Genomic DNA, 26,252 nt, shown 5'->3' with positions numbered 1-26,252 from the left:
CATTTGATCGCAATGGCTCTGGTATATTTCCAGCCCATCCTGCTGGCAAAAGCTGAGAGTTCTGAGTCTGCTCCCAAACCTAATTTTGGTATAGCTTCTCCTGCAGTGATGGGGTTGGCATCACAAGTTAGTGAACTCTGCATTCCCTGAAATATGATGGGGTCTCCAGAGTGCAACAAACCCAGCTGTAATTCAGGACATGTGCTACATTCCTGCCTGTCTGCGTGCATTTCCTTACTGGACAGTTTTGAGCTGGGCTGCTGTGTGAATTTCCTTTGTACAATCCAACACAATTAGTATCACCAAGGGCTTGGTTTTGAACAATGCAGGCATGTACAAACTCAAGGTAATAAGGAATGAATGCAGGAGTACAGGAGGACCGGATCCTGCGCTGAGAGCTCCCTTTGAGATCGGAAATAGGGTTGCCAACTCTCTAAATGCACAAAACCAAACACCCGTGCCTGACCCCCTGCCTCGCCCATTCTCTGAAGCCCCACCCCCACTCACTCCAATCCCCCTCCCTCCATCGTTCGCTGTCCCCCACCCTCATTCACTTTCACCAGGATGGGGCAGGGGTTGGGGTGTGGGAGGGGATGTGGGTCCTGCCAGCACTTACCATGGCTCCCAGGAAGTGTCTGCCAGGTCCCTGCGGCCCCTGGGTGCATAGGCAGCCAGGGGGAGGCTCCATGCGCCGCCCTCGCAGCTCCCATTGGTTGCAGTTCCTGGCCAATGGGAGCTGTGGAGCTGCCATTCAGGGTGGGGGCAGCGCACAGAGCCTCCCTGTGCCTAGGGGCCGCAGGGACCTGGTGGCCACTTCCAGGAGCTGTGCAGAGCCAGTGAAGGTTGGAAGCCTGCCTTACCCCGCTGTGCTGTTGACTGGCCCAGCCCTGCTGCGCTGTCGAAAACCAGACGCTTGGCAACCCTAACTGGAAGCTTTTATCACTGTACATCATTCCAGCACCCAGTCATAAAAGCCTGGGATGAAGAGAATTAATCAGTCAATGCAAACTAAGTAAAGGAAGCTGCAGGGCTCAATTCTAGGCTGGCTATGCCCCTGTCTAGGGGAGTCATGAGCTCTGTTACTCCCAGTCACAGGCTATGGATATCATCAGGCTCTGGGTGAGGGGGAGAGCAGCTGCCACTCGGCTACTATTCCTCTGCCTGTGCAGATGAGTAGAGAGTGGGTGGAAAATTGGCTTCACTCCCCCCAGTCCAACACAGTTGAGCTGGCTCAGAGTGCGAAGGAAGTTGTCCCACCGCAAAGGCTGAGGCAATGGTGAAACAGAGACCCAATTGTGACTCTGTCACACCACTCAGTCTGTACCCTACCCCTGGCACAGGGCCTCGCTCAGATTGGACTGCCAGGGCCAATCCTGCCCCATGTGAACAGATGCGACTTAACATGAGTAAGGGCTGCAAAATTGGCCCCGTGGTTGCTAGCACTTCAAAGGAAAACAAGACTTCACACCATGGAGGCTGAGTCAGAGGGCACACACCACTGGTGGAACAATACTTTGTCAGGCAGGACCTAGTTACACAAAACGGCTTCATGCCCAGTCAATTGTTGTTATACTGTGATATAAATTGATGCCAACATGTGGTCATTGGCAGCACTTTTGCAAAGCACACTCATTAGCAGGTCAATATTAATACTGTACATCTGAATTTGAATAGGCCTAAGGACTAGGTTTTGTTTGAGAGCTCCTGGCCAAAGAAACAACACAGTCCCATGGCTGGAGGCAAGAACATTCCTCTGTGGGGACAGCGAGTGCTAGCCTCACCTCTCATCTCACAGGCAGTTCTCTCAGATACACCTGTGGGATTGCCCAAAACAGGAACCAGACATCAGCTTTCAACAGCCTTCACAGTTAAAGCCTGCCCCAGTGGCTGATGGGGAGATTGATCAACAGTCCGTAGTGCAGCTAGTACACTCGCTATACAGATACATAAGATGAAAACAGATACAGGAGGGGAAAGTGAGGTGAGATCAGTGACAGCTCCATTTCAAGGTGGAGCTGACCCTGCTCTCCTAAGGAAGTTAAAAAATACGTCCTGGCCCAAACCTGTTCTGATTACTGAATGTGCTGCAGGTTCACTAAGGCTGCCAGATGGAGACCCTGAGAAGCACCTGGAAGAAAGATAGGAAACCTTTTCCGTGGATGGTTTTGTTTCTGTTCTGCATTTGCTAGGCCTGCATCACTTGGCTCCCAAAGCATTTCAGAAGCAACAACCAGTTCAGGACTCTGAGTGTTGAATAACTGAAAATGTGAGGGCTGCAGGGGACAAGGATGGTGTGGTTCTTTGCTGGAAAGCTGTGCATGAGGGCTGGATGAATGACAGGGCCAGTACAGAGGTGGGCAGAAGGGTGTGTGACCAAACTCTGTGAGCAATGATGAGGCGAGTTCTGAAGGAGTAAGACTGACAGGTTTTTCATACTGATAGGCCTTAACAAGTAAAGAGGCTACCTCGAATGAATATAACTGGGATATAGATGAGATGCAGAAGGAACCAAGGCAATCCAGTGAGGAAGCTTCTTGATATTTATTTTCTTAGACAAAAGCCAGGAAGGTTTCATTTGCATTTGATTTGCAAGCTGCTTTACTTTCTGGTGGAGAAAGGATGGAGGTGGTGGTCTGAGCAACAGCTGAAAGCAGTGGGAGAAACCTAAGAAGACAAGGTGGATGAGGCAAAAAAAGGAACCACCAGGGATATCACAGGTTGAGATCACAGATAATCCTCCTGAAGGAGGAGACAGCGAACAACTATGGTACCTTTCAATCTGGTCACTAACAGTAGCTGTTCTGCCCTGGAGGAAAACTAGATTGAGAACTAGCTGTATGCTTTGACCAGACTCCTGTCAATTTGTGACCAAGAAGTAAGCCAGGGACAGAAAGAAAGAAAGAAAGAAAGAAAGAAAGAAAGAAAGAAAGAAAGAAAGAAAGAAAGAAAGAGATCCAATAACCCAGATAGGTGACTGTACAGGGAGAGATTTGGCTCTAGGCATCTGTGTCCAGAGGGAAAAAAAATCAGGGTGGCTTCTTGCCTCCTGGTTGCCAGGAGAGATGATCACAATGAGGTTGTCTGACATTATAAAGGAGCAGTCCACATTTTAGTCCATGTGGGAACAACTGATTCAAAAAAGGGAGATTCACTATAGCCAAGATTCACTCCAGGTCCTTGCAAAAGAACTAAAGATCACCTCGGTTGAGCCCATCTTTTCCAGATCTTCCCAGTGCCGACTGAGAAAGGGAGAATGATATCAGAGATCAAATGATAGAATCAGAAAAATGGAGGGCTGGAAGGGATCTTGAAGTCATCAAGCCCAGCCCCCTGCGCTGAAGCAGGACCAAATAAACCTAGACCATCCCTGGCAGGTGTTTGTCCAGCCTGTTCTTATAAACCTCCAATGATGGGGATTCCACAACCTCCCTTGGAAGCCTATTCCAGAGCTTAACTGCCTTTAGAGTTAGAAAGTTATTCCTAATAACTAACCTAAACCTCCTTTGCTGCAGATTAAACCTATTAATTCTTGTTCTACCTTCAGTGGACACGGAGAGAACAAATGATCACTGTCCTTTTTATAGCAGTCCCTAACATAATTGAAGACTGGTATTTGCTCTCTCCTGAGCCTTCTTTTTTCAAGACTAAACATGCCCAGTTTTTTCAACTTTTCCTCATAGGTCAGGTTTTCTAAACCATTGATCATTTTTGTTGCTCTCCTCTGGACTCTCTCCAATTTGTCCACATCTTTCCTAAAGTGTGGCCACCAAGAATTAGACACAGTACTCCAGGTGAGATCTCACCAATGCTGAAAAAAGCAGGATAATTACTTTCCATATCTTACATACCATACTCCTGTTAATACACCCCAGAATATTAGCCTTTTTCACAGCTGCATCACACTGTTGACTCATATTCAATTTGTGATCCACAGTATTACCACCTAGCCAGTTATTCTCCATTTTGTAGTTATGCATTTGAATTTTTCCTTCCTATGTGTAGTACTTTGCATTTTCTTTATTGAATTTCATCTTGTTGATTTCAGACCACTTCTCCAATTTGTCAAGGTTGTTTAGAACTCTAAACTTGTTCTCCAAAATGCTTACCATCCTTCCCAGCTTGGTGTCATCTGCAAACTTTAGAAGCATACTCTCCACTCCATTATCCAAGTCATTTATTAAAATATTTAACAGTAGCAGACCCAGGACTGACCCCTGGGGGACCCAACTAGATACACCTTCCCAGTTTGGCAGCAAACCATTGATAACTACTTTTTGAGCATGGTCTGTCAACCAGTTGTGCACCCACCTTAGAGTAATTTCATCTAGACCACATTTCCTTAGCCTGCTTATGAGACTGTCATGTGGGACTGTTTCAAAGGCCTTACTAAAATCACGATATATCACATCTATTTCTACTCCTCCATCCACTAGGGCATTAGCTCTGTCAAAGAAGGTATGATTTGTTCTTGACAATTCCATGCTGGCTATTCCTTATGATCCTATTATCCTCCAGGTGCTTACAAACTGATTGTTTAATAATTTGATACAGTATCTTTCCAGAGATCAAAGTTTGGCTCACTGGTCTATAATTCTTGTTCGTCTTTGTTCTCCTTTTTAGAGATAGGTTCTGTGTTTGTCCTTCTCTAGTCTTCTGGGACCTCACCTGTCCTCCGTGAGATGCTGAAGGTAATTGCTAGTGGTTCCAAGATAGCTTCAGCTAGTTCCTTAAGTACCCTAGGATGAATTTCATCAGGCCCTGCCAACTTGAATACATCTAATTTAATATTCTTTAACCTGTTCTTTATCTATTTTGGCTTGCATTCTTTCTCGCTTGTTGTTAATATTAACTGTGTTGAGATTCAGATCACCATTAATCTTTTCAGTGAAGACTGAAGCAAAATAAGCATAAAACACCTCAGCTTTCCTAATGTCATGAGTTATTAGCTCTCCTTCTTCACTAAGTAGAAGACCTACTCTTTCCTTTATCTTTCTTTTACACCCTAATGTACAGTAACTCCTCACTTAAAGTCGTCCCAGTTAATGTTGTTTCGTTGCTTATTAATTAGGGAACATGCTCGTTTAAAGTTGTGCAATGCTCCCTTATAAAGTTGTTTGGCCGCCGCCTGCTTTGTCCACTGCTTGCAGAAAGAGCAACCCATTGCAGCTAGCTGGTGGGGGCTTGGAACCAGGATGGACCAGCAGCCCCCCATCAGCTCTTCGCTCCCCTAAGTTCCCTGTGCAGCAGCTGCCCAGCAGGCTATCAATTGCCAGCAGTTCATCTGTCCGTCCCCCCTACTGCCAAGTGCTGCTCCTGCCCTCTGCCTTGGAGCTGCTCTTGGGAGCCTCCTGCTTTCTGTGCAGGGGAGGAGGGAAGAGGGGGGCTAATGTCAGGGTGTCCCCTTCCCCCCTGTTCCTGCCCCCCGCTTACCCCTTCTCCAAATAGAGCAGGGTGGGGACAAGATAGGGCTCAGGACGGAGAAAACTTGCTGGTCGCAGCTGCTGTCTCAACTTCCTGATCTTTTTAAAGACAATGTACTTAGAGTGGTGTCAGCGTACTTAACGGGGCAATGCGCATCTCTCTCTCTCTCTCCCACACACAGGGTGTGTCTCTCTGTCTCTGTTTGCCATGCTGTCTCCCCTCCCTCCATTTGTGCTGCCCTGTAGAGTGTGAGGCTACATTAACAACAACGTGTCAACCCTTGAGGGCTCAGCCGAGTGCTAGTTCATCATTCAGCAGTAAGGCATTCCCTGGGAAATATCTCACCCTCTAACTTCACCACCTCAACCAAGCTACACAATCACCATTGCTGTGTACAGTATTAAATCGTTTGTTTAAAACTTGTACTGTGTGTGTGTATATATATATACATATATATATAATATAGTTTTTTGTCTGGTGAAAAAAAATTCCCTTAAACCTAACCCCCTGTCCCCCTTTACATCAATTCTTATGGGGAAATTGGATTCGTTTAACATCGTTTCGCTTAGTCTCATTTTTCAGGAACAGAACTACAACATTAAGCGAGGAATTGCTGTATTTAAAGAATCCCTTCTTATTGCCTTTTATATCCTTTGCTAGGTGTAACTCATTTTGGGCCTTAGCCTTTCTGATTTTGTCCCTACATGCTTGTGCTATTCTTCTGTACTCCTTAGCAATCTGTCCATGTTTCCACTTCCTGAAGGATTCCTTTTTGATTCTGATGAATGATGCACCCATTTTGTAGATTCTCAGGGCACTGGAATAATGCCTTGTGTGATGAGCGACATTTTGGATTAGGTCTCCATTTATGCAGATGGGTACCAACAGCCTTCATTCAAAATGCAGATGTGCTTGACACTACTTGGGAAAGTGGGAGGAGGGGAACTTCCACAAACTCAAACAATATGGCGCAGGATTCCACACACATAACAAGAGACAAGAAAGAGAGAGTTTTTCTGAAATAAAAACTGAAGAATAAAATAATACATGCACTAAAACGTACACTCACCAAAGCAAAGAGCATGGGAAACAAGCCACCAAAACCAGGAGTGTCACTTACAGTGGGGCAGCTTGGGCATTGAACTGGGACTCTGAGTTCTATTCCCAGCTCTGACCTGCTGTGTGAGCTTAGGGAAGTCAATTCATCTCTCTCTGACTGGTTCCTTTCCCAGTAAGATTTTTTTTTCAGGGTCTCTGTTTATCTTATGTGTTTGTACTGAGCAAGATTTTTAAGGATATTTAGGTGCCAAAGATTTCAGTTGGAGATAAGTGCCTCCAGTGACTAGGATGATGGCCCTTGCTTTCAGTTGGGGCTGTTAGGTGCGGCTGTAATACACATAATAAATAATACTGCTCTATTACTAAGGAGGCAGAACTGGGACCTTTTGGGATGAGTCTCATCACAGCACTGTTAGTACTGATCAGTACAATCTATACAGAGTTTCTGTGATATGCTAAAGGTATTTACAAAGCTAGCGAGCTACAATTCAGCAAACAAAAGAATGCCGACCTCATGTCCTAATATCTCTGTGGCTCAATGGACCCTCTGTAAAATGGGCACAGGAATCCTGCTTTACAGTGGTTCTGTGAGGCTTACTGTTTGTAAGACACTTGGAGATCCTTGGATGAAGCACAACACAGTGTTAACAATACAATGGGGCCTCACATTCAGAACTTTATCACTTAAACCTATTTCCTGCTATGAGCACTTGATCGGCTGGTTAGTGGGTGAAACCACATTACCACAGAAGATTAAAAAAATGTCAGCATCTATAAAATCATAGCACAGCACACTGCCAGTTGTATACACACATCACGATACCCAAGCTTGTCACATAGACAAAGAAAAAGAAATCAGATTCTGCTCCACATTTCACCAGTGTAAAACCAGCATAATGCCATTGATTTCCTCTGGATTTACACCAGTGTAAATGAGAGCAGAATTTGGCCACTGGTGATTATAAATCAGATGGGACAAAACAACAGACATAGAGGGATTTTACCAGACATTACATAGGAGAACAGTCTAGGAGCAGATGTCAAATGGATTCTTGCCCTGCCCATTCTCCTCCATCAGGAGGATCCCTCTAGGGTTCCCCACAGGCAGCCTCACTGACCTAGCCACAGGAAGGGGCGGGCAGCATTAGTATGTGACTAGGGATGTGTCTACACTGTGTTTTAAAACCCATAGCAGCGAGTCTCAGAGTCTACAGACTGGGGCTTGTGCTATGGCACTAAAACCAGCTGAGGAGACACTGGGCTGAAGTCCAGGGTGCGAGATGGGTCAGAGTCCAAGCTCCAGCACAAGCAGCAACATCTACAGTGTTGATTTTAGCACCACAGCGCAAGCCCTGAGCGCCCAAGTTGGTAGACTCAGACTCACTGCCATGGTTTTAAAACACAGTGTAAACATATCCTCGGTGCTGCAGAAGCCCTCCTGGCAGATACTGATGAAGGGATGTACTGAATCAATGTTTCACTGGCTGCTCTGTCCAGGACCTTGTCCCAACCAGCTAAATCCTTCCAGCTTCTGGGCTGCACGGTCATCACAGACCCGTTGGCTGCTTTCTGTCACCATTACCTTCCCAGCAAGCAGGCTAACCAGTTCAGGGACCCTGTGGATGGGTTTCCTCTGATGGATGATGGCATGAGCCCAAGCTAACTCTGGCCCCAGGAGCGCATGATATGGATGAAATCCCGCCATTCCCCCCACCCCGAAATCAATGGCTAAACTCCCAGGATTTCACTCTATGTGTTTTAAGATATTCATCCTGGACCGATTCAGCAGAGCATGGAAGCACGTGCCTAACTTTAAGCATGGACCTAAATCCCATTGACTTAATGTGACAAACATGTACTCAAGTGAAGAGATGGTTGGGAATTTTCCATCAAAAGGATTTTTCTATGGAAAATGTGGTTTCACAAAATCAAAATTTTTCCACAGAAAAACTTCAATTCTGCCAACATTTAAAAAAAATATTTCTTTCAGGAAAACCGAAACATTATTTTGTTTTGGATCAGGCTATCCTGAATTGAAAGGTTTTGATTTGTTGAAGTGACCTGAAATGGCTTGTTCAATATTAAACTTCATTTCCCTATTGCACTGAAGCAAATGAACTTATTCACATGTTTAAAGTTACTTGTGCGCTTAAGCGCATTTCTGGACTGGAGGCTTCACTTTTAGCCCACCTACTCTTTCCACCAGTGTCTTTGCTCCATTGGTCTTAAAGCTACAAGTGCCTTAACAGTTTGTTTATTAAAATGCATTTACCCTCTGCTTTCTCTCAAATTTAATTTCAAATCCCCTCATCCAGCTGTGGCACGATTCAGTTATCTTGCTCATTCCGGTGGGGGTAATTTGCAGTTTTGTACGGTAATTTAAAAGTAATTATGCTCAAACTGGCTTTTCTTTTTTTAATCTTTTCTTGTGTGTGAGGGGGAGGGGGCAAATGCTTCAAAGCTTCAGAAATAGCTTTGGGGACTTCCTCTTTTGGATGAGGCAATCCAAATGGGAAGTTGGGAATCGGCCAAACATTTACAGAAATGGTAATTATTAGCTTTGAAATCTTCCAGTGTTTAACATGTAAGCAAAGTCATATTTGTCTGTTAAAACCATGGGCCCAGTTGTGCAGGGCCTTAATGATGTGAGTAAGTCTTGTTCGTGTGAGGAGTCCTAACACTTATTTTCACAAATCCCTCAGCATAAGCTTCGTGTGGTTGTCTTCTCTATGTTTAGTCCAGCACCAGGCACCCTGATGGGGTTGAAGAAATAATGAACAATCATAATTCACAAGTGTTGTCGGTGTCAGTGGACTAAATCTGAGCCAAGTGGAATCTAGTCCTTACACACCAAATACAGTTTTTAGTTTAGGTAATTGTGGATTCTGGGCTAAATCCATGAACTTGAAGTAAATAGTGAGGAAACACTCATTGCGGATTATAGCATTGTTTGTAAAACTGCTTTTTAAACATGTGACCACATTGCACAACAAACAATCTGGATAAATTAAACAGAGAGGACATTGTTACACATGCATGAAAGCAGTCTACTCATGTTCAGCCTCTTGTTTATGTCCCTTTTAGAGGAAAAACACAACAAATATAGGGATGAGCTACGATCTAGAAAAATGAATTTGATTCCTACTACAGTAAATTTAGTTTTGTTTTAACCCCAGCCTCTTTTCCCAGTCCAAGTGAAACGTCAGAGTTCTGTCATAAAGTCACGACTCCTCCACACAGAGACTTTAACTTTGGATCTTTAGTCAAGATGAAAAGTATCATTACTCATGGAAGATGTTTAATATGTTGAAGCTTAAAACGATGAACAGGTGAAATAGAGGCACAGATCTTTTTGATATGCCCTGAGTTTTAATTAGTCCTTTGCGCTCTCTTAGCGCCACGTGAGTGGGGTAGGGCAGGAGAGCTTCCACTGCTGCTATTTTTATTAGGCATTAGGAAAAAGTTTCTACAGATAAGGGTAGTTCAACTCTGGAATAGGCTTCCAGGAGAGGTTGAGGGGTACCTGAACTGAGTGGGGGTCTCTAGGTGCTGTTGTAGTACAGAATCATATTTGAAAGCCATTAAGTGTTGTTTATTGCTTTACGTGAACGTAGTGCCACCAGTGGAGGCGTTTAAGAACTGGTTGGACGGACACCTGCCAGGGATAGTCTCAGTATACCAGGCCTCAGTGCAGGGGGCTGGACTTGATGACTTCTCAAAGTCTTTTCCAGCCTTACATTTCTAGGATTCTGTATTACTGCAGCTCCTTGAGACCCCTACTCAGATTGGGACCCCATCAGGTTAGGTGCTGTATGGACACATAGTGAGAGCAAGTTCCTGCCCCACAGAGCTTCCTATGTAAATAAACAAGGCTGATAAAGGGTGGGAGGTGAAATAGAGGCACAGAAAGGGGCAGTCACTTGCCCCAGGTCACACACAGAGCAGGTCACTGGCACAGCTGGGAACAGAAGCCAGGTCTCCTGAGCCCCAGTACTCTACCCATTGGATCACACTGCCTCTAAATAATGAACATGCCCTGAAGACAGACAGGGGACCGCAGTCTTCAGGGATGCCAGGTAATATGCACTGCATTCACTTAAAGCAATAAGCAACACCTACTGGCTTTCTTCAATAGGGTGCCAAAGTTTAATCCACGTGCAAAGGTCTTTGTTCCTCTTATGAATTAATCCTGGATGCATTTGTGGGAGTGGGAAAACCTTCCTGCCAATTCCTGACCCTTGAATGCCTGACTGTGTGCCTTTAATGTTCCCTTATCACACTGATAAGGAATTTCCCAGGTTGTTGGTTGGGATAGATGAGGGTACGGGGCGGGGAGAGAAACCCATGAAACAAAAAAGCAGCAGCTTCACTTTGCAGGACTTGAAAGCTCATCTGGCTGGCAGGAACTGGCAATGGCACGTGTCAGTTCCATCATCAGGAGCTGTTTGGCTCAATGCCATCAGAAAGCACTTTCCTGTGCATCTTAGGAGGAATACCCTCTCCTGAGCCCTCAGGAGGTCTGCTGGAGAGCAGCAGAGCGAAGGTACAACCATGCAAGAGCAAGCCCTGCTCACTAGCACTCCTAATCCCTTTGAACTTCACAAGACCCAGGGGCTTTTCACTATGGTCTTGATGGTCCCTAAGTCTGTGGGTGCTGGGGATAGTGGATGCCATAGGCCCATGACAGCCCTTGCTTGCAGCAGGTGGGCAAGGATAGGGTGGGGTGTGGTTACAGCCTTGACTCTGGCCCCACAAAACTTTGGCCAGCTGAGCTGTCACAGGGGTGCAAACCTTTGCTGCTGATATAGGCTCAGGAGCAAGAAGGAAGCACAGTACAGGCCTCGTTAGCCAGGCATGTTGGGCTCGATCCTGCAACGTGCTGAGTGCTCTGGGCCTGACCTGGTGAGACACTTCAGCACATGCTTAAATTAAGCACAGGAGCAGTTTCACAGCCTGAAGCATAGACATTGCTGCTGGTTACACTAAAGTGCACTCTTAGTAACTGCCTTGAAATCATACTTAGATTTGCAAGATTTTGGGGGCAGGGACTGTGTTTTTTGTTCTGTGTTTGTACTGTGCCCAGCATGGTGGGGTTCTGGTCCATGACTAGGGCTTGTAGATGGTATGGTAACATAAATAACTATGATAATTAAGAGGAGATGGTGTAATTGTGTCATTCAGTGACAAACATTGGAGAAAAAGGAAAAGTCAGATTTCAAAACTGCATTTTCCTTTTTCAAAAGTCTTTAGTCTGAATATCTGAAGTACAAGATATGGGGGTTTGCAACAGAACGACACGGTCTAGTGTCTTCTCTAAACAAGTTTAAATGATGTTACCAACTTCCCTAAAAGAATGAAGCATAATGAAAAATTGTTTCCTCAGAATAATCAAAAAAGCTATTTTAAAGTATATCAGAACAATTGCTGTTGGGGTGACCTTGAGGCTAGACACAACAGTTTTTCTTCCTACATTTTCTATAATTACTACAATGTATGACATGTATGAAAAATGCACTGTTCATTGATCAGATTTAGCACTGTCTCAAAAATTAGCCAATGATTTTTTCTAAAACTTCCCAAATGACAGAAAAAGAGTGATTCCTCTGTTGTTCCCCCCTCCATTAGTCATGTTCTCCCCCCTCACAAGAAACAGAACATAATCTCAAACGTACATGATTACTGCAGCTTCACAAACAAATTCCAAATGTATCGGTAATCTAGGAGATAGAGGGACCAGGCACTAAAATACCTGTTATCAAATTTTTCCTCACCAATCAGCTACACAGGAAGATATAAAGTGAAGGCGAGCATGAGACAATAAGGGACAGATACTCAGTGGGTGTTTTGTTATAGCTCCAATGACTTCCATGAAGCTATGACAATTTACACCCAATGAGGATCTACGCCTGAGTATCAAAAGATTGTTCCACAGGTAACGCTGTACAAATGTTATATACAAAAATCAGTATTAACAGAATGTTAAGGTTGCAAAGTCAAACACTCAAATGTTAGGAAATGCCAGAATTAAGGTTGCCTGTGCAACCTTAATTTGTCCATCTTCTGGGTATATGTTATGATACAGTCTATATCTACATGATCACCATAGTATCTTAGTGTTTTCCATTTCAAATTAATAGCAATACAAAGTCTCTAGAGGACTTGGGGGAGTCTCTGATACTTCTCCCTTTATGGGCACTCTAACACTCTGGTTTTTGACCACCATCACACATTTGGTAAATATTTTCATGGAATTATCCCCAACAAGGTCCAGGTCATTTCCCTGAGTAGTTAGTTATCTTATTATCTTGCAATATTAAGAAGCAGTTCAAATGATTCCTTCCTATGTGCATCACCTTGCACTTGCCAACAAAAAATTTAATCTGATATCATGTTGCCTAGTCACCTAACTTAGTTAGATTGCTCTGGATCCTCACAGTCTTCTCTAGTCTTAACTCACCTAAATAATTTTTTGTCACTTGCAAATACAACCATCTCACTATTCCCTCCCTTTTCCAGATTATTAATTGATCGATTAAACAACAATGGTCTTAATATAGTTCCTTAGGGCACCCCCACTGTTCAACTTCTCCTATGCTGAAATCTGATCATTTATTCCTACACTTTGTTTTCTGCCAAGTTAGTGATATTCTGATTCATGGTAGTGTTTTACCCATCATCCTGTGACTACTTAGTTTTCTTAACAGCCTCCTTCATGTACTAGTGTACTGACATGCTCCAACAATTCTGATGGCTTAGTGAGGCATGATTTTCCTTTCCAGAAGCTATACCCGTTTGTTCCTATCTAAACCTTTTCATCTATGTGTTTTATCATTTTATTTTTATCCCTTCAGAGTAGAGCTCTCAGTCTATTATTAAGCAATTTATGTCTCTCTCATGTATCTATTCAAAATACAGTATAATATGGTATCTTATTGCAGTTTGGGCTATTGCATTCAACGGGAAATAAAAGTACTCATGCCACAAATCCTAGAATGAATTAACTACAATTTCCTACATCATACATAGGTATTGTTATTTGCTCACTCAAATTTCAACTGAAAGAACTTTTACCTGACAGAAAACATGACAGGAACCTAAAAGAAATATTTGTACTTAATAAAAAATAATCAAACATAGGACTTACATATGAACCATAATCCACTGCTAGAGTCTGCAGAGCCCATGGGAGACCCAGGCCAATTAAAATGTCAAAAACATTACTTCCAATGGAGTTCGACACAGCCATATCCCCCATGCCTGCAGAGACAGAAAACCAGATACAAGCAGGCATTTCAACAAAGGCTTCTTGCTCTTCAACAAGAATATCTGCATCTGAATTACTCCTGACTCTGCATAGATTAACACTAGCTAGATTTGGCCTCCTAAAGCAGTATTGCCAACTCAGTTTTTCTTAAAACTCCAGCTTCTGGAGTCATGGGAAATCTGTTTTAACTAAAAATAATTTTCCAGCCCTCCTGGTTGCAGAGAAAAGCTGGAGAAAATTATTCAAGTGCCCCCAAAGTCTCAGAAACCAGAAGGCAAATAAACAGAAGCCCAATTTAAAAAATCCTTAATTTTCAAGTTAAACATGTTTTTTTGAGTGCTTGGCATTGGCTATGCTGCTAAAGCAGGGTCCAGATTTGCTAATGGCCTTTTACTCTCTCTGTGATGGCAAGTTAGTTCTAGGACAATCTCTTGTTCTCTCTGCAAATATTAAATTTCAAATCAGCATTGATTTCACTCCTCAGAACCACTCCCTGCTGCTCCTTTGGACATATTAGCATGCCACTCAAGTAGTTCAGCCACCCACCCCCCAAATTTGACTGCTTGATATAAGCGGCCCTCCCCAAATGTTAAGTGGAACCAACACAAGACTCCAAGGACCATTCCTCTGCTCTAATGGAACTATGAGAATTTCCACCAGCTGATGAACTGCCTCTACAGGCGTAAGAATTGGAAAAGAACAGAAGGACAGAGGCTGTTCTATCTCATATGTCTTATACCCCTCTGCCCATTCTGCCCTGCCCAAAGTATAGCTCTGGAAACCTATGGTTCTGAATAATACAGAGCAGATGTCCAAAGGCTGCAATGGCTTCAAGTAATTATGCCAATTAAAGATCTGTTGGAGTCTTATTTGAAACCCTTATGTCTCTGCCACATCATGGAAACCCTGGATTACAGAACCTGAGTAGCAGGCACACTAAACATCATACTCATTTTTCCAGTTGAGCTAGTAAGAGAGAGCTGGGGAATGCTCATGTCTTGCCCTTCAGCCCCAGCCTGTTTTTTTCAAAAGCTTGGACCCCCTGAGAATAGCATCTAGATACCTCAGGGGAGATGCAATTTCATATCATCCCCTTTATCGGGAAAGCTTATTTGGAGGTTAGCAATCCACACTTCCTCTGTACCTCCTTAAAAGGCAATGGACATGTAGGAGATGTTTCCACATCCATGTTTACTGATATAGGAGGCAAACCTACCTTGTCTTGCTACTATAAGGCTAGCCATGCAGTCAGGCACGCTGGTTCCAGCTGCCAGGAATGTGATACCCATGATCACATCTGGAATACCCAATGTGTAGCCAATGATCGTAACCTAGGGAAATAAATGGAACTGTCAAGAGGCTTAAATTCATTTAAAACCTAGTCAAACTTGTTCCTACATTGCAATATGTTCTAGGTCAGTTTCTATGTAAGTTTGAGGGTGATGCAAAAGAACTTTTTAAAAAGGGAAAATGAAGAGAGGGAGGGGTTTAGTGGGCAGGGCAACTGGCATAGGATCTGGCAACCTGAGTTCTATTCCCGCTCTGCCACTGACCATTGACAAGCCACTTCACCTCACAAGGCCTTTCGTTTCTCTACGCCCTTTATCTGCTGTGACTATTTGAACTGTAAACTACTTGGGGCAGGGACTGTCTGTACGGTGCTGAGCACAACAGGGGCCTGATCTTCGCTAGGTTTTTTGCCTTCCTCTGCAGCATGGGGCACTGCTCACTTGCAGGTTTAAACTAGCATGAATGGTGGATTCTCTGGGCTTGTCTACACTTACATTTTATAGCGCCCTAACTCGCTGGCTCGGGGTGTGAAAGATCACTCCCCCCCACCGAGTGCAGCAAGTTTGAGTGCTTTAAAGCGCTAGTGTGGACAGGCTCGGAGCTATTCCCCTTGCAGAGGCTGGTTACCAGGAGCGCTGGGAGAGCTCTCTGCTGGAGCTCATTCGTGACCACACTCACACTTCAAAGCGCTCCCGCGGCAGTGCTTTGAAGTTTCTGGTGTAGACGTAACCTCTGTCATTTGAAGTCTTTAAATCATGATTTGAGGATGTCCTTAACTCAGCCAGAGGTTAGGGGGCTCTTACGGGAGTGGGTGGGCGAGGTTCTGTGGTTTGCGACGTGCAGGTCAGACTAGATGATCATCATGGTCCCTTCTTGACTTAAGGTCTACGAATTAGAGCCATTAGGCATTACTATAATACAAGTAAGAGTTAAATAATCATGGAAACCACAAATAATTGTATCATAAGCATACTGTATTCAGGGATATAGCCTCAAGTCAGTGCAGGTAACTTAACACAAAGGATCAGAGGGTAGCCGTGTTAGTCTGGATCTGTAAAAGCAGCAAAGAATCCTGTGGCACCTTATAGACTAACAGACGTTCTGGAGCATGAGCTTTCGTGGGTGAATACCCACTTCCTCAGATGCATGTAATGGAAATATCCAGGGGCAGGTATATATATGTGTGCTAGCAAGCAAGCTAGAGATAACGAGGTCAATTCAATCAGGGAGGATGAGGCCCTGTTCTAGCAGTTGAGGTGTGAAAACCAAGAGAGGAGAAACTGGTTCTGTAATTGGCAAGCCATTCACAGTCTTTGTTCAATCCTGAGCTGATGGTGTCAAATTTGCAGATGAACTGAAGCTCAGCAGTTTCTCTTTGAAGTCTGGTCCTGAAGTTTTTTTGCTGCAGGATGGCCACCTTAAGGTCTGCTATAGTGTGGCCAGGGAGGTTGAAGTGCTCTCCTACAGGTTTTTGTATATTGCCATTCCTAATGTCTGATTTGTGTCCATTTATCCTTTTCCGTAGAGAAACACAAAGGAGATACTGCTAATCATCTTTCGGTAAGCATCCGATGAAGTGGGCTGTAGCCCACGAAAGCTTATGCTACATTTGTTAGTCTCTACGGTGCTGCAAGTACTCACAATCTATTAGTGCTGTTTGAATCACTATGCATTTTGGAACCTTGGAAGCCCTTGCTTAACACAGAACTTAGCAATGCAAGTTACACTAGTGGTCAAATCTGCCTACAGGGAGTGACATAAAAAAGTTCAGTTCAGGATAATACTTGATTTCCATGCTCTCTAAAATGTAGTCTAACAAATTTGAACCATATGTTACAAGCAATCCAGTGATCCCGTGTCGTCTGGTATTCCAGCTTTGGAAAGGTTGGACAGGTACTCGTTCTTAAAAACAGTTCATCCTCTCAAATTAACATGGGGGGCAGCGGGGGAGACTAGTCACTCTCCAATTCCTATTTAGGGAATTAAGGCTTTCTTAAAAAATTCTTTCGCAAGATTTTGGCTTGGCTCTGAGAGAAAAACCTGACCTTAATTTTGCATTCAGTACAGGAGTTAACTGTGCATGGACTGGAAGATTTTCTCTAATTTCTGATCTCTAGTGAAGAAGGCGTGTTCAGTTCTTTAGAAATAGATTAGCTGTATTTCTGTAGTTCTAAAATCAGAGTAAGTGGTCAAACGCTCAGATGCTCAGTCACAAGTGCATAGGCTTTATTCCAAGTACCCCCAAACCCTTCTCTGCACCCCATAACTGTCTGTTTTTTCCTCAAGACAGCTGGCATTGGAAAGGAAGCATGATCCATGCTGCATTGCTGACATTATTATAACTGGGGCTACAGAGATATTATCACCTACCCAACTGTCTAATGAAGCCTGCAGCAGCTTAATGAACGAACAAGCACACAGGACTCTAATTGCAGAGAATAAGCCAATACCATTTGGATGGCTTCTGTTCATTTTATTGATCCCCAACCACCTTTTAAATAACAAGTTAGAAATAGATTAAGTAGTTCCTACTGAGTAGAGCAGTAATGCAGCAAAAGGTTGAGTTTCATGGCGTATCATGCGCAGGGGCTGGGCTGTACCGTTTGTCAGCCCTGCCATTCAAACTTGTTTACTCCATAGAGAAAGAGAGAACGCAATTAAAGAGCCTGATTCTCATTTACACTAAGGCCGTCTACACTGTTCTGGAGGTAACATGGCCTTAAATTGTGTGTAAGTGGAATTTACTCCCAAATTAAAAACACTGGCCCCAGTGACATCAATGGGAGTTTTGCCCCGACTTCAAAGGGGCCAGCGTTGGATCCCTACCACGTAAAGGGGCTTTAGTATTTGTGGGAACTGATGCTGATGCAAAGAGACGTCCATTGATCTCAACAGGCTCTGGACCCAGCCCCAAGTCAGCTTCCCGCCCCAGGTTCAATACGTACCATCCACACCATCACGTAGGATAAGGCTGCAATCCAGAGGGTAGAGGAAGCAAAGGTGACCATGAACCATTTTTCCCAGTAGGGCTTGTTACAGTTGGGGACTGTGAAGTGCAGAAGGAAGCTCAGTGGCCAGGTAAACAGCCACTTCAGGATTTCCATTTTGCCAGCTGCCAAAAACAAAAGGGGAAAACCATACGTCTCTGCCCCATCCTCTCTGCTTTAATCCTGAGCAGGATTTACTAGGTGTATTGTGCTCACAGCCAGAGCCGCTGAACCCCCTAAAAACACATAACAAAGGGGCAGTCCTTGCCCATGAAAATACGAGCTGAGGATAAGAAAAAGGGCAGGGAGATGCCAGGGAACTGAGACGATCCCGATTACTGCGATAGGCCATGGTCATAGCACATCAGCTGCCTAGCTGCTGTCAAGTATTTTGTAGGTATCACAGAAGAAGAGAGTTTTAAGGAGGGATCTGATCTAGTGCCCTGGCTCACAGAGCCTCCTGAGAGCATTCTTAGAGCCTTCATTTTCCCCTGCTGAAGCACCATCCTCTTGCTACAGCTGGGCTTTCTGGGTGAGTAGCCCTGGAAAAGGACTTACTGTGAAACCACTCTGGATCTGACAGGAGCAGTCCCTTATAGGGGCAGAGTATGCTGGTTAATTTGCAGCACTCCAGGTCTGTGTGTGCCTAGGGTTGTGACTCATCACAGATTTATGGAATTCATCCCAGTTTTCAAAGGGCCAATCCCGAGCTGGCACGCCTAGTACTAGGGTGATAAAGAGTGGAACTGATGTAACGTCTGCACCCACACAGTGTTATTGCATGCTGGTAAAGGCACAGGAACAGGGCAGCACTGCATCACGAGGTGACACTAGGATGTTGGCAGCCCTGGAAAGATGTCGAAGTGGGGAACAAGAAACCAAGACAGGAAAATAAACCCCAGATGTGCCCACTTGAGGCCCATCTACGTTGCCGGAGTGGTGGAAATGACACTCAGGACTTAAGGATGTTGAACATAATAGGCCAAGAGCTCATTTGCACTGAGGCCCCTTTACACTTCTCTTGAAGTATAAACAGGGACATAAAATAGGAGAAAACTATATTCACATACACTTGAATCCCCTTTATACAGCCAGAGGAGCGTAAAGGGGGCTTGGTGCAGTTGAGAACTAGGCCCTGATGTCTGGTTCACCAATGTCCTGCATCTTGTGTAGTTGTTTATACCAGTGCAGAGAGATGATAAAATGCAACGGTTCTGACTGTTTGTGCAGTCCAGATGGACTATGGAGCTCATCGTGGGGGCATCTACACTAGGAATAAAGGTTTGTTCTTCCCTCATGTTAGTGAACTAGTATAAACAGGTGTTAACGTATGGAGGTAGATGTAGTCCCTAAGCTCCCCTATACTTTTAACCTACTATCACCTGTTAAAACTACACACTGCCTTGTCTTCACTAGGATTTAACCTAACATGAGGAAAAATCCTAGTGAAGTTAAGGCAGTGTGTAGTTTTTAAAGGTGTTTACATTGACCTGTTAACATCTGTTAATAATACCACTGCCTTGTCTCCAGTAGGCATTCACCATGTGCTGTTATCAGGTTTTAGATAACACAAACAAGAACACACCTTTTTTCCTAGTCCAGACAAGTCTTAGGTGTCTGCAGCAATTACAGCAGCCTGGCTGGGTTCTGTCACATTCCATTCTACTGTTACTTCCCTCGGAGGGGAGGGGGCCTTATCTATTTAAACCGGATGGACACAATCCCATTTCATCAATGACGAGGAATTAAACCATTACGGTCAGAACGATGGGGTTACCAGAGAAGCTCCTAGAATTTCAAATGTAACTGTTCTGCCGTTTGGTGTTTTCAGAGTTATACTAACACAAGGAAAGCCCAAGAGCTTCTTACAGGGTAAGTCAAAAGGAGTGTAAGGTCCATCATTATCATCCTCCTCTTCCTCCTCTTCCTCATCGTTCTCATTGTTCTCATTGTCCTCATTCTCGGTCTCATTTCCAGCCTCAGCCATGTCCTCGTCTCTTCGGGTCCCATTTACGCCCCTTTCAGCGGAGTTGCTGGGGACTGTCCCGTTCTCCAGGGCATGCTTGATAGGAATTTTGATAGCCACTTCTGATTCCCCATTGGTGTAGGCTCTGCTGTTTATCAGCCTTTGCCTCTGGAAACAGAGTTACAAAGTCTTGGTGAAAAAGAGATGATAACAAAAATAAGGAGAGATCTGAAGAACTTTGTTAAAGCAGGTTTTAAAAAATATGGAGCCAGATCCTCAACTGGTGTAAATTTGACATCTACTCCTGCTGCAGATCTGACACAAATACTATCATTTCGGCAAATGAAGGACCGAGTATACCGGAATCTAAAACAGACTGACACTGAAGGCACGGGTCATATACTAATCCAAATTACACTGGTGTAAATTTGAAGCCTACTGAAGTCAATGGAATTACAGTGTTTATAAAACCAGTGTAAGTGAGATCAGAATAAGACCAATGTCTGGGAGCATCTTCTCCTGGGGGCAGTGATGGAGAGGGAAATGGAACTCTACTGCCATTTAGTGTGATCTGGTACATTGTGTAGAAAAAGCACTCTCTTCAGGTATCTTATCAGGGAATAGTGTCAAGGAATGGCTTAGCTGCATACTTGGACACGGGGGAGGGAGATGAGAAACTCCATCAGAGCACAGAAATGCTTGTCAGTCAGTCTCCCTTCAGTTTGAAGACAGCTTTGGCAGTAGATGAGTTCAGAATGGACACAGACTCAGGCTGAGAAGCAAGGAGTAACACGTACCTCATTGATTAACATGCGACTGGCCATGGAGAGACGGGTTTTGGGAGGGAAGTGACTGGTGATCATTATCCGGAGCCCAGCCTCAGAGAAGGAAAGTTGGTGTGGGTAGGCAGACAGGAGCTCATCCACCATGATCACTGAGGCTTTACGATGGAAATTCCCTGCAGAGAATTAACAGAGAAAGGGGTGAGGTACCTTGCTTGCTGATCCAGTGGCCCCTCTTGGAGTGAGAGAGTTCTACAACCCTCCCTCTTTTCAAAGCTAGCAGCCTGAACAGTCAACTTTGCATTAGATCAACAGGTTTTCCATCTTTTTTTCACTCTGCACACCACACCATAAGAGAGCGACCCTTTCCTCTTAACACCCTTACCCCCAGGAGCTTAGGAACCATTTGGCAAGAGTAGTCCAGGAAAGATGACCTCTATCTCCCATCCCACACTACATGGTTCTCAAAAGGTTGAATTCAGTGAATCATAAAGATTCATGAGCCTAGGTGAGACACTCGACTTCAGACACTGGCATCAAAAGTGTCTCTTCTCTCATTCATTTCTGTCCTTGAGCAACCAGATTTTGAAATAAATCTCTCACTTGGCACACCATTGAGGCATTTCATTGCAAAATCTAACCTACTCTCAAGAAGGTATCACGCACTTACTACACACAATGATTACACTCCAAGAGCAGATATCCCACTGCAGTAGATGTCATCTGGTGCTTAGACCTGTGGTACTGGCTGTATTGATTCCAACAGCATAATCTTTACGTGCACAAGGATATAATCCTCACTCACCATTTCATCATGTATTGGGGCAGGTAGCTTTTGCTGTGTATCTGCGGTGCAATAGGGCAAGCTCAATGCATGATCTTGTATCCTTGGGCAGTGTACTTACTGCTGGAAAGGGGCAGCAAATCTGAGAGCAAGTGAGGCACAGCTGTTCTGTGATGGCGACTTGCCTGCTGCTGACCCAATGTGCAGAACCTATCCTGAGCGGCCAGAAAAAAAGGACACACACAGGGGGCATTTCAGCTCACTCTAGTTGTACCACATGGTTGAGATCAAAACCTGATCCCTCTGAACTCAAACAACAACATCCCATAAGTAATTTGGGACAGGGAACATCTTTTTGTTCTGCGTTTGCACAGATCCTAGCACAATGAGGTTCTGGCCCATGACCGGGGCTCTAACAGGTGACCACAATTAATAACTATTATTATTGTTATTTTATCCATATTGCCACAAAGAACAATATATTCTCAGCCTTAAGTCATTAAGGAAACATTTTGCCTGTGTTTTTGCTTTGTTTTTACTGAAGTGGGAAAATATGTTATTTTTATCCTAGTATAAATCAAAATGGCGGAACTGCTGTTGCTTGAATCTTTTGTCATATCTATATTACAAGAATGGCGCTCGCGAGAAACGTAGCAGGCCCACGGGGCTTTCGATTTTCGGGCAGAACTCAGGAATTAATAAAAATGATCCAAAAAGATTTCACAGTTGAAAATACAGAAACCTTTTTTGGACTCTCTTATTTCAGTGTGGCCAGAAAAGCAGAGTCTCAGAAAGTGATTAGAAACCTGAGACCCTTGCAATAGAATTGCACTCCAGCTTATTATGTATTATTTGTATTATTGTCCACCTAAGAGCCCTAGTCATGAAACAGCTCTCCCTAGCGCTAGGCACTACACAAATACAGAACAAAAACACAGTTCCTGACACAAAGAGTTTACTGTCTAAGCTGGTAAAAACAGTGTGGTGTGCGAGCTAATACTGCAGATTAGCGTGTGAAACAACACTGGAGATTTAAAGTCAGTCATTTCTTGGCTACTAGTGGCCAACTGCCAGATAAACATTTTCAAAAAGTGAAGAAACATCTCTTCTCTCAAATGACTCGTCCGAGTAACCACAAAGTTTCAAAACAAAAAAGCTATCCAGACATGAGAAATGTCATGCAAAAAGGAATTATCTGTGAAGAAGTGTGTGTAAACGAATCCATAACTGAAACTCTCTTATTTGTGTTAGCAATCCTGATGTCAGCTGGTTACCTGAATGATGAAGGCCTGGTCTGTTAATTTTTTTCTGGCCTAACTATGTCAGTAAGGGTGTGATTTTCTGCAGACAGAGCTATCATGGTTAAGGCCACAACATATGTACAATTATATGCTTGTATTGCTTATTTCACTTCCTCAAACCAGAATAAAATATATTGGCATAAGCACTTTCATACCAATATGTAATGGGATCGGCTGTCTCCTTTGCACCCCGTCATGGCCTGTATGTGTGCATGCTGGGTCAGAGGGAAAAGCGGGGAGGGGCTCTGCAATACCATACCACAATTTCCCCTTTTGTTTAGGGTCCCTTAAGAATGCCACACAGTCCAAAGACAGAAGACAAAAGTCCCTTGCTGGGGTTCTACACTGAAAAATAAAGTTTCTTCTGTCCAGACCTCAGCTGGGCCCTGCCCCTCCTCCCTGAGGGACTGTCTCATCCTGCTCAGTACCCAGCCCAAGCCAGGGAAGCTAATGATCCGACCAGCTGATCAAATTCAGTGATGAGTCTGCCAGAGGCACCCTGTGCATACGCTAAGATCCTGCTCCCTGAGCAGCTGGAGCAGACGCAAGGCCCATCCTGCCTTCTCCCTCCTCTCTGCTCCAGCCTCTGGCTCTCAGGCAGAGCTAGCGCTCGGCATAAGCAGACTAAGCCATTGCTTAGAGCCCCGAGCAGCTCAAGGGGGGCCCTTCTTTGCTTTTTTAGTATGTGTTGTGTGTTTGGAGGCAAGGCAAAAATATTCTTGCTTAGGGCCCCCGATGGGCAAGCATTGCTCTACACTGGAATAACTGACCCGCAGCATGACCTTGGTGGCGTATAGACATACCCTCATTTTCCTCTCTCCTTGAGTAAGGAGCCCCCAGCCCTCCTTCCAAGAGCCAGGTGCAGTTCCTCTTCTCTCCTGGAACCAGAAGCACCCCAGCCCTCCTTCCCAGAGCCAGGTGCAGTTCCCCTTCTCTCCTGGAACCAGAAGCACCCCAGCCCTCCTTCCCAGAGCTGGCTTATAATCAAACAGACCCTTATTATTCCCTCCAGGAGTCAGTCTTGCTTTCTCAGGCCAGCGTCCTGCGTGGTTTTCTCAGCTCCCCCTAGCTGGAGTGTTTGGCTCCCACACAACTTTCCTTCCCCAGAGACTAGCCAGGAATCTGTCTTTCCTCCCTTATGTTCCCAGGCCTAGCCTGAGCTAATCACACAACCACATTACTTCCTCATGGACTATTCCCCACCTGAGGAGGTGAGCTGATCCTGTCACAGGTGGGGCCTCAGCCCCATCTCCTCTTAAAAGGGACTAGCCACCCTGTATTTTTGCTGCTTTAAGTATACTGGGACTAATTAAGTGTCAAAACTATTAAACATAGACAAGGCAGGACGTAGTGGTTTTCTGCCCCAAGACCTCCCTTTGTCATTAAGACACACAAATCAGGATGGTTCCAGACACTATTCAGGCCTTGTCTACAAGAGAAAGTGGTACCAGTTTAACCTACAGTGTGAATTTAAACTGATTTTATTAAACTGGTGCAACTAGTGGGTTTTTTTTGTTTAGTTTAAATCAGCTGAGAACAGGTTTAAATTAAACTGAAATAAGACCTTCAGAGCTTGTCTACACAAGAGAAATTACATTAGTATAAGGTAGGGTGTGAATTTAAAGCACTATAGTTGTACCACTGTAACTCTCCCTGTAGACCCCCTTATTCTGGTATTAGAGTAGGGTTGTCAACTTTCTAACTGGCCAAAACCGAACACCCTTGCCCCATCCTCTTCCCTGCCCTGAGGCCCTGCTCCTTCTCTGAGGCCCCGCTTCCACTCACTTCAGCCCCGCTCCCTCCACTGCTCGCTCTCCCCCACCCTCACTCACGTTGGGGTGCGGGAGGGGTGAGGACTCCAGCTGGGGGTACAGGCTCCAGGGTGTGGCCAGAAATAAGAGATTCAGGGTGCAGGAGGGGGCTCTGGGCTGGGGGAAGGGGTCGGGGTGTGGGAAGGGGTGACAGCTCTGGGTGGGGGGGGTGTTGGCTCGGCGTGGGCTGGGGATGAGGGGTTTAGGGTGCAGGAGGGGGCTCCAGACTGAGGGCGAGGGGTTTGGAGTGCGGGAGCAGGCTCCGGGCTGGGGCAGGGGTTAGGTGCAGGAACGGGTTCAGGTTGGGGCACGGGAGGGGATGCGGGCTCTGGGAGAAGGCTCAGGGTTGGGGTAGGGAATTGGGTGTGGGAAGGGGTTCCAACCTGGGGTAGAGGGTTTGGGATGTGGGCTCTTGAAGGGAGTTAGGGTGCAGGAGGCGGTTCCGATCTGGGGCCGCCAATCAGACTTTTAATGGCCCAGTCAGCAGTGCTGACTGGAGCGGCCAGGGTCCCTTTTCGACTGGGCATTCCGGTTAAAAACTTGACGCCTGGCAATCCTACATTAGAATGGTCTTTTTCCGTATTGACATAAGCTTAAACTGAAAAAAGACCATTCTAATGTAGGGTTGGCAAAAAAAATAAAAATAAAAAAAAATGCCAGTTTACACCAGCTGAGGAACTGACTGAGAAGAGCAGCAGCAGTTGAAATTCTTGATTCAGAGCAGTAATGTTAGCTGGAAGAAACAGCTGTCTAATACAAGGAAAACCTCAGTTTGCAGCAGTAGCAAGAGCACATGCATAGCTCCCTAACTGCAAATCAGGAAAGGAAGTGCATGAGTGACCACTTCCTCACCTTAACTGGGGGTAGCAGAAAAACTTGAGCTGTTTTCCTGCTGCTGCGTTTCCGCTCGGTTTCTATGGTGCTCACCGGATGATGACTGTAATTCGAGCTCCGTATGGAATTCTGAACTGCGTCATTTGCAGAAGTGCTCTCATTCTCCTCTGGGAGCATATCTCTGTGCACATTGCCCCAGTGAAGGGAATCCTAGACTAAGACGTTTCAGGGAAGGGGTTCTCCAAGGATGGGATGCACACAACTGGAAATGGACCTGCATCCAGTGTAACTACATTGCCATCTGGTGGTGTGGGTTACAAATGGTCCAGTTCTTCTATATTCCCTTTCATCTCAATCCCTGGCAATACAGAACCATCCCAGGTCGCTCAATTACTAGCAAACGTGACTGAGAATTATTCAGAATGATGCAAACAAGCAGTGTGACTTACTGGAACAGTTACCTTTCTTTAGTAATACCACCGTGGCGTCACAATTGCTGTTATCGTCCATTTCTGTGTTATTTGCTAATCCGTTCACCATATTTGGAGCATTTTTTGTCTTCCTTTCAAAGCAGTGATGTATGGAGGAATTATACCTATGCAAAGAAAACAAACACCTGTTGTCTCTGTTCCCTATATGCAGCTTTCCCAGCTGCCCTTCTTTCCTTGAGCCAGACCATGTATGGCCAAACTATAGCATTCTAGAGGGCAAGGAAGGCCCGGTGGTTTTAAAGAAATCTAGCCTTGGAATAGG

At 44.8% G+C, this 26,252-nt stretch overlaps 1 protein-coding gene across 2 annotated transcripts in view; it reads right to left on the bottom strand.

Annotated features, from left to right (window-relative positions):
- Window positions 1–26,252, bottom strand: part of SLC24A3 (solute carrier family 24 member 3) — a 355,771-nt gene that overhangs the window by 11,806 nt on the left and 317,713 nt on the right. The window contains exons 10-15 of one of the 2 annotated variants that reach the window (XM_030558108.1): window positions 25,949–26,094; window positions 20,785–20,945; window positions 19,891–20,155; window positions 17,980–18,146; window positions 14,961–15,075; window positions 13,625–13,737 (exon numbers count right to left, since the gene is read on the bottom strand). In XM_030558108.1, coding sequence (XP_030413968.1) covers window positions 13,625–13,737; window positions 14,961–15,075; window positions 17,980–18,146; window positions 19,891–20,155; window positions 20,785–20,945; window positions 25,949–26,094 — 967 coding nt within the window. The remainder of the gene's footprint in view (window positions 1–13,624; window positions 13,738–14,960; window positions 15,076–17,979; window positions 18,147–19,890; window positions 20,156–20,784; window positions 20,946–25,948; window positions 26,095–26,252) is intronic. The other variant, XM_030558109.1, reaches the window with a different exon arrangement.

Source organism: Gopherus evgoodei, chromosome 3 (assembly GCF_007399415.2).
Source record: "Gopherus evgoodei ecotype Sinaloan lineage chromosome 3, rGopEvg1_v1.p, whole genome shotgun sequence".
NCBI classification, from domain to species: domain Eukaryota; kingdom Metazoa; phylum Chordata; order Testudines; family Testudinidae; genus Gopherus; species Gopherus evgoodei.
Note: the sequence above shows the minus strand (reverse complement) of the source record. Positions and strands in the feature narration are given on the sequence as shown.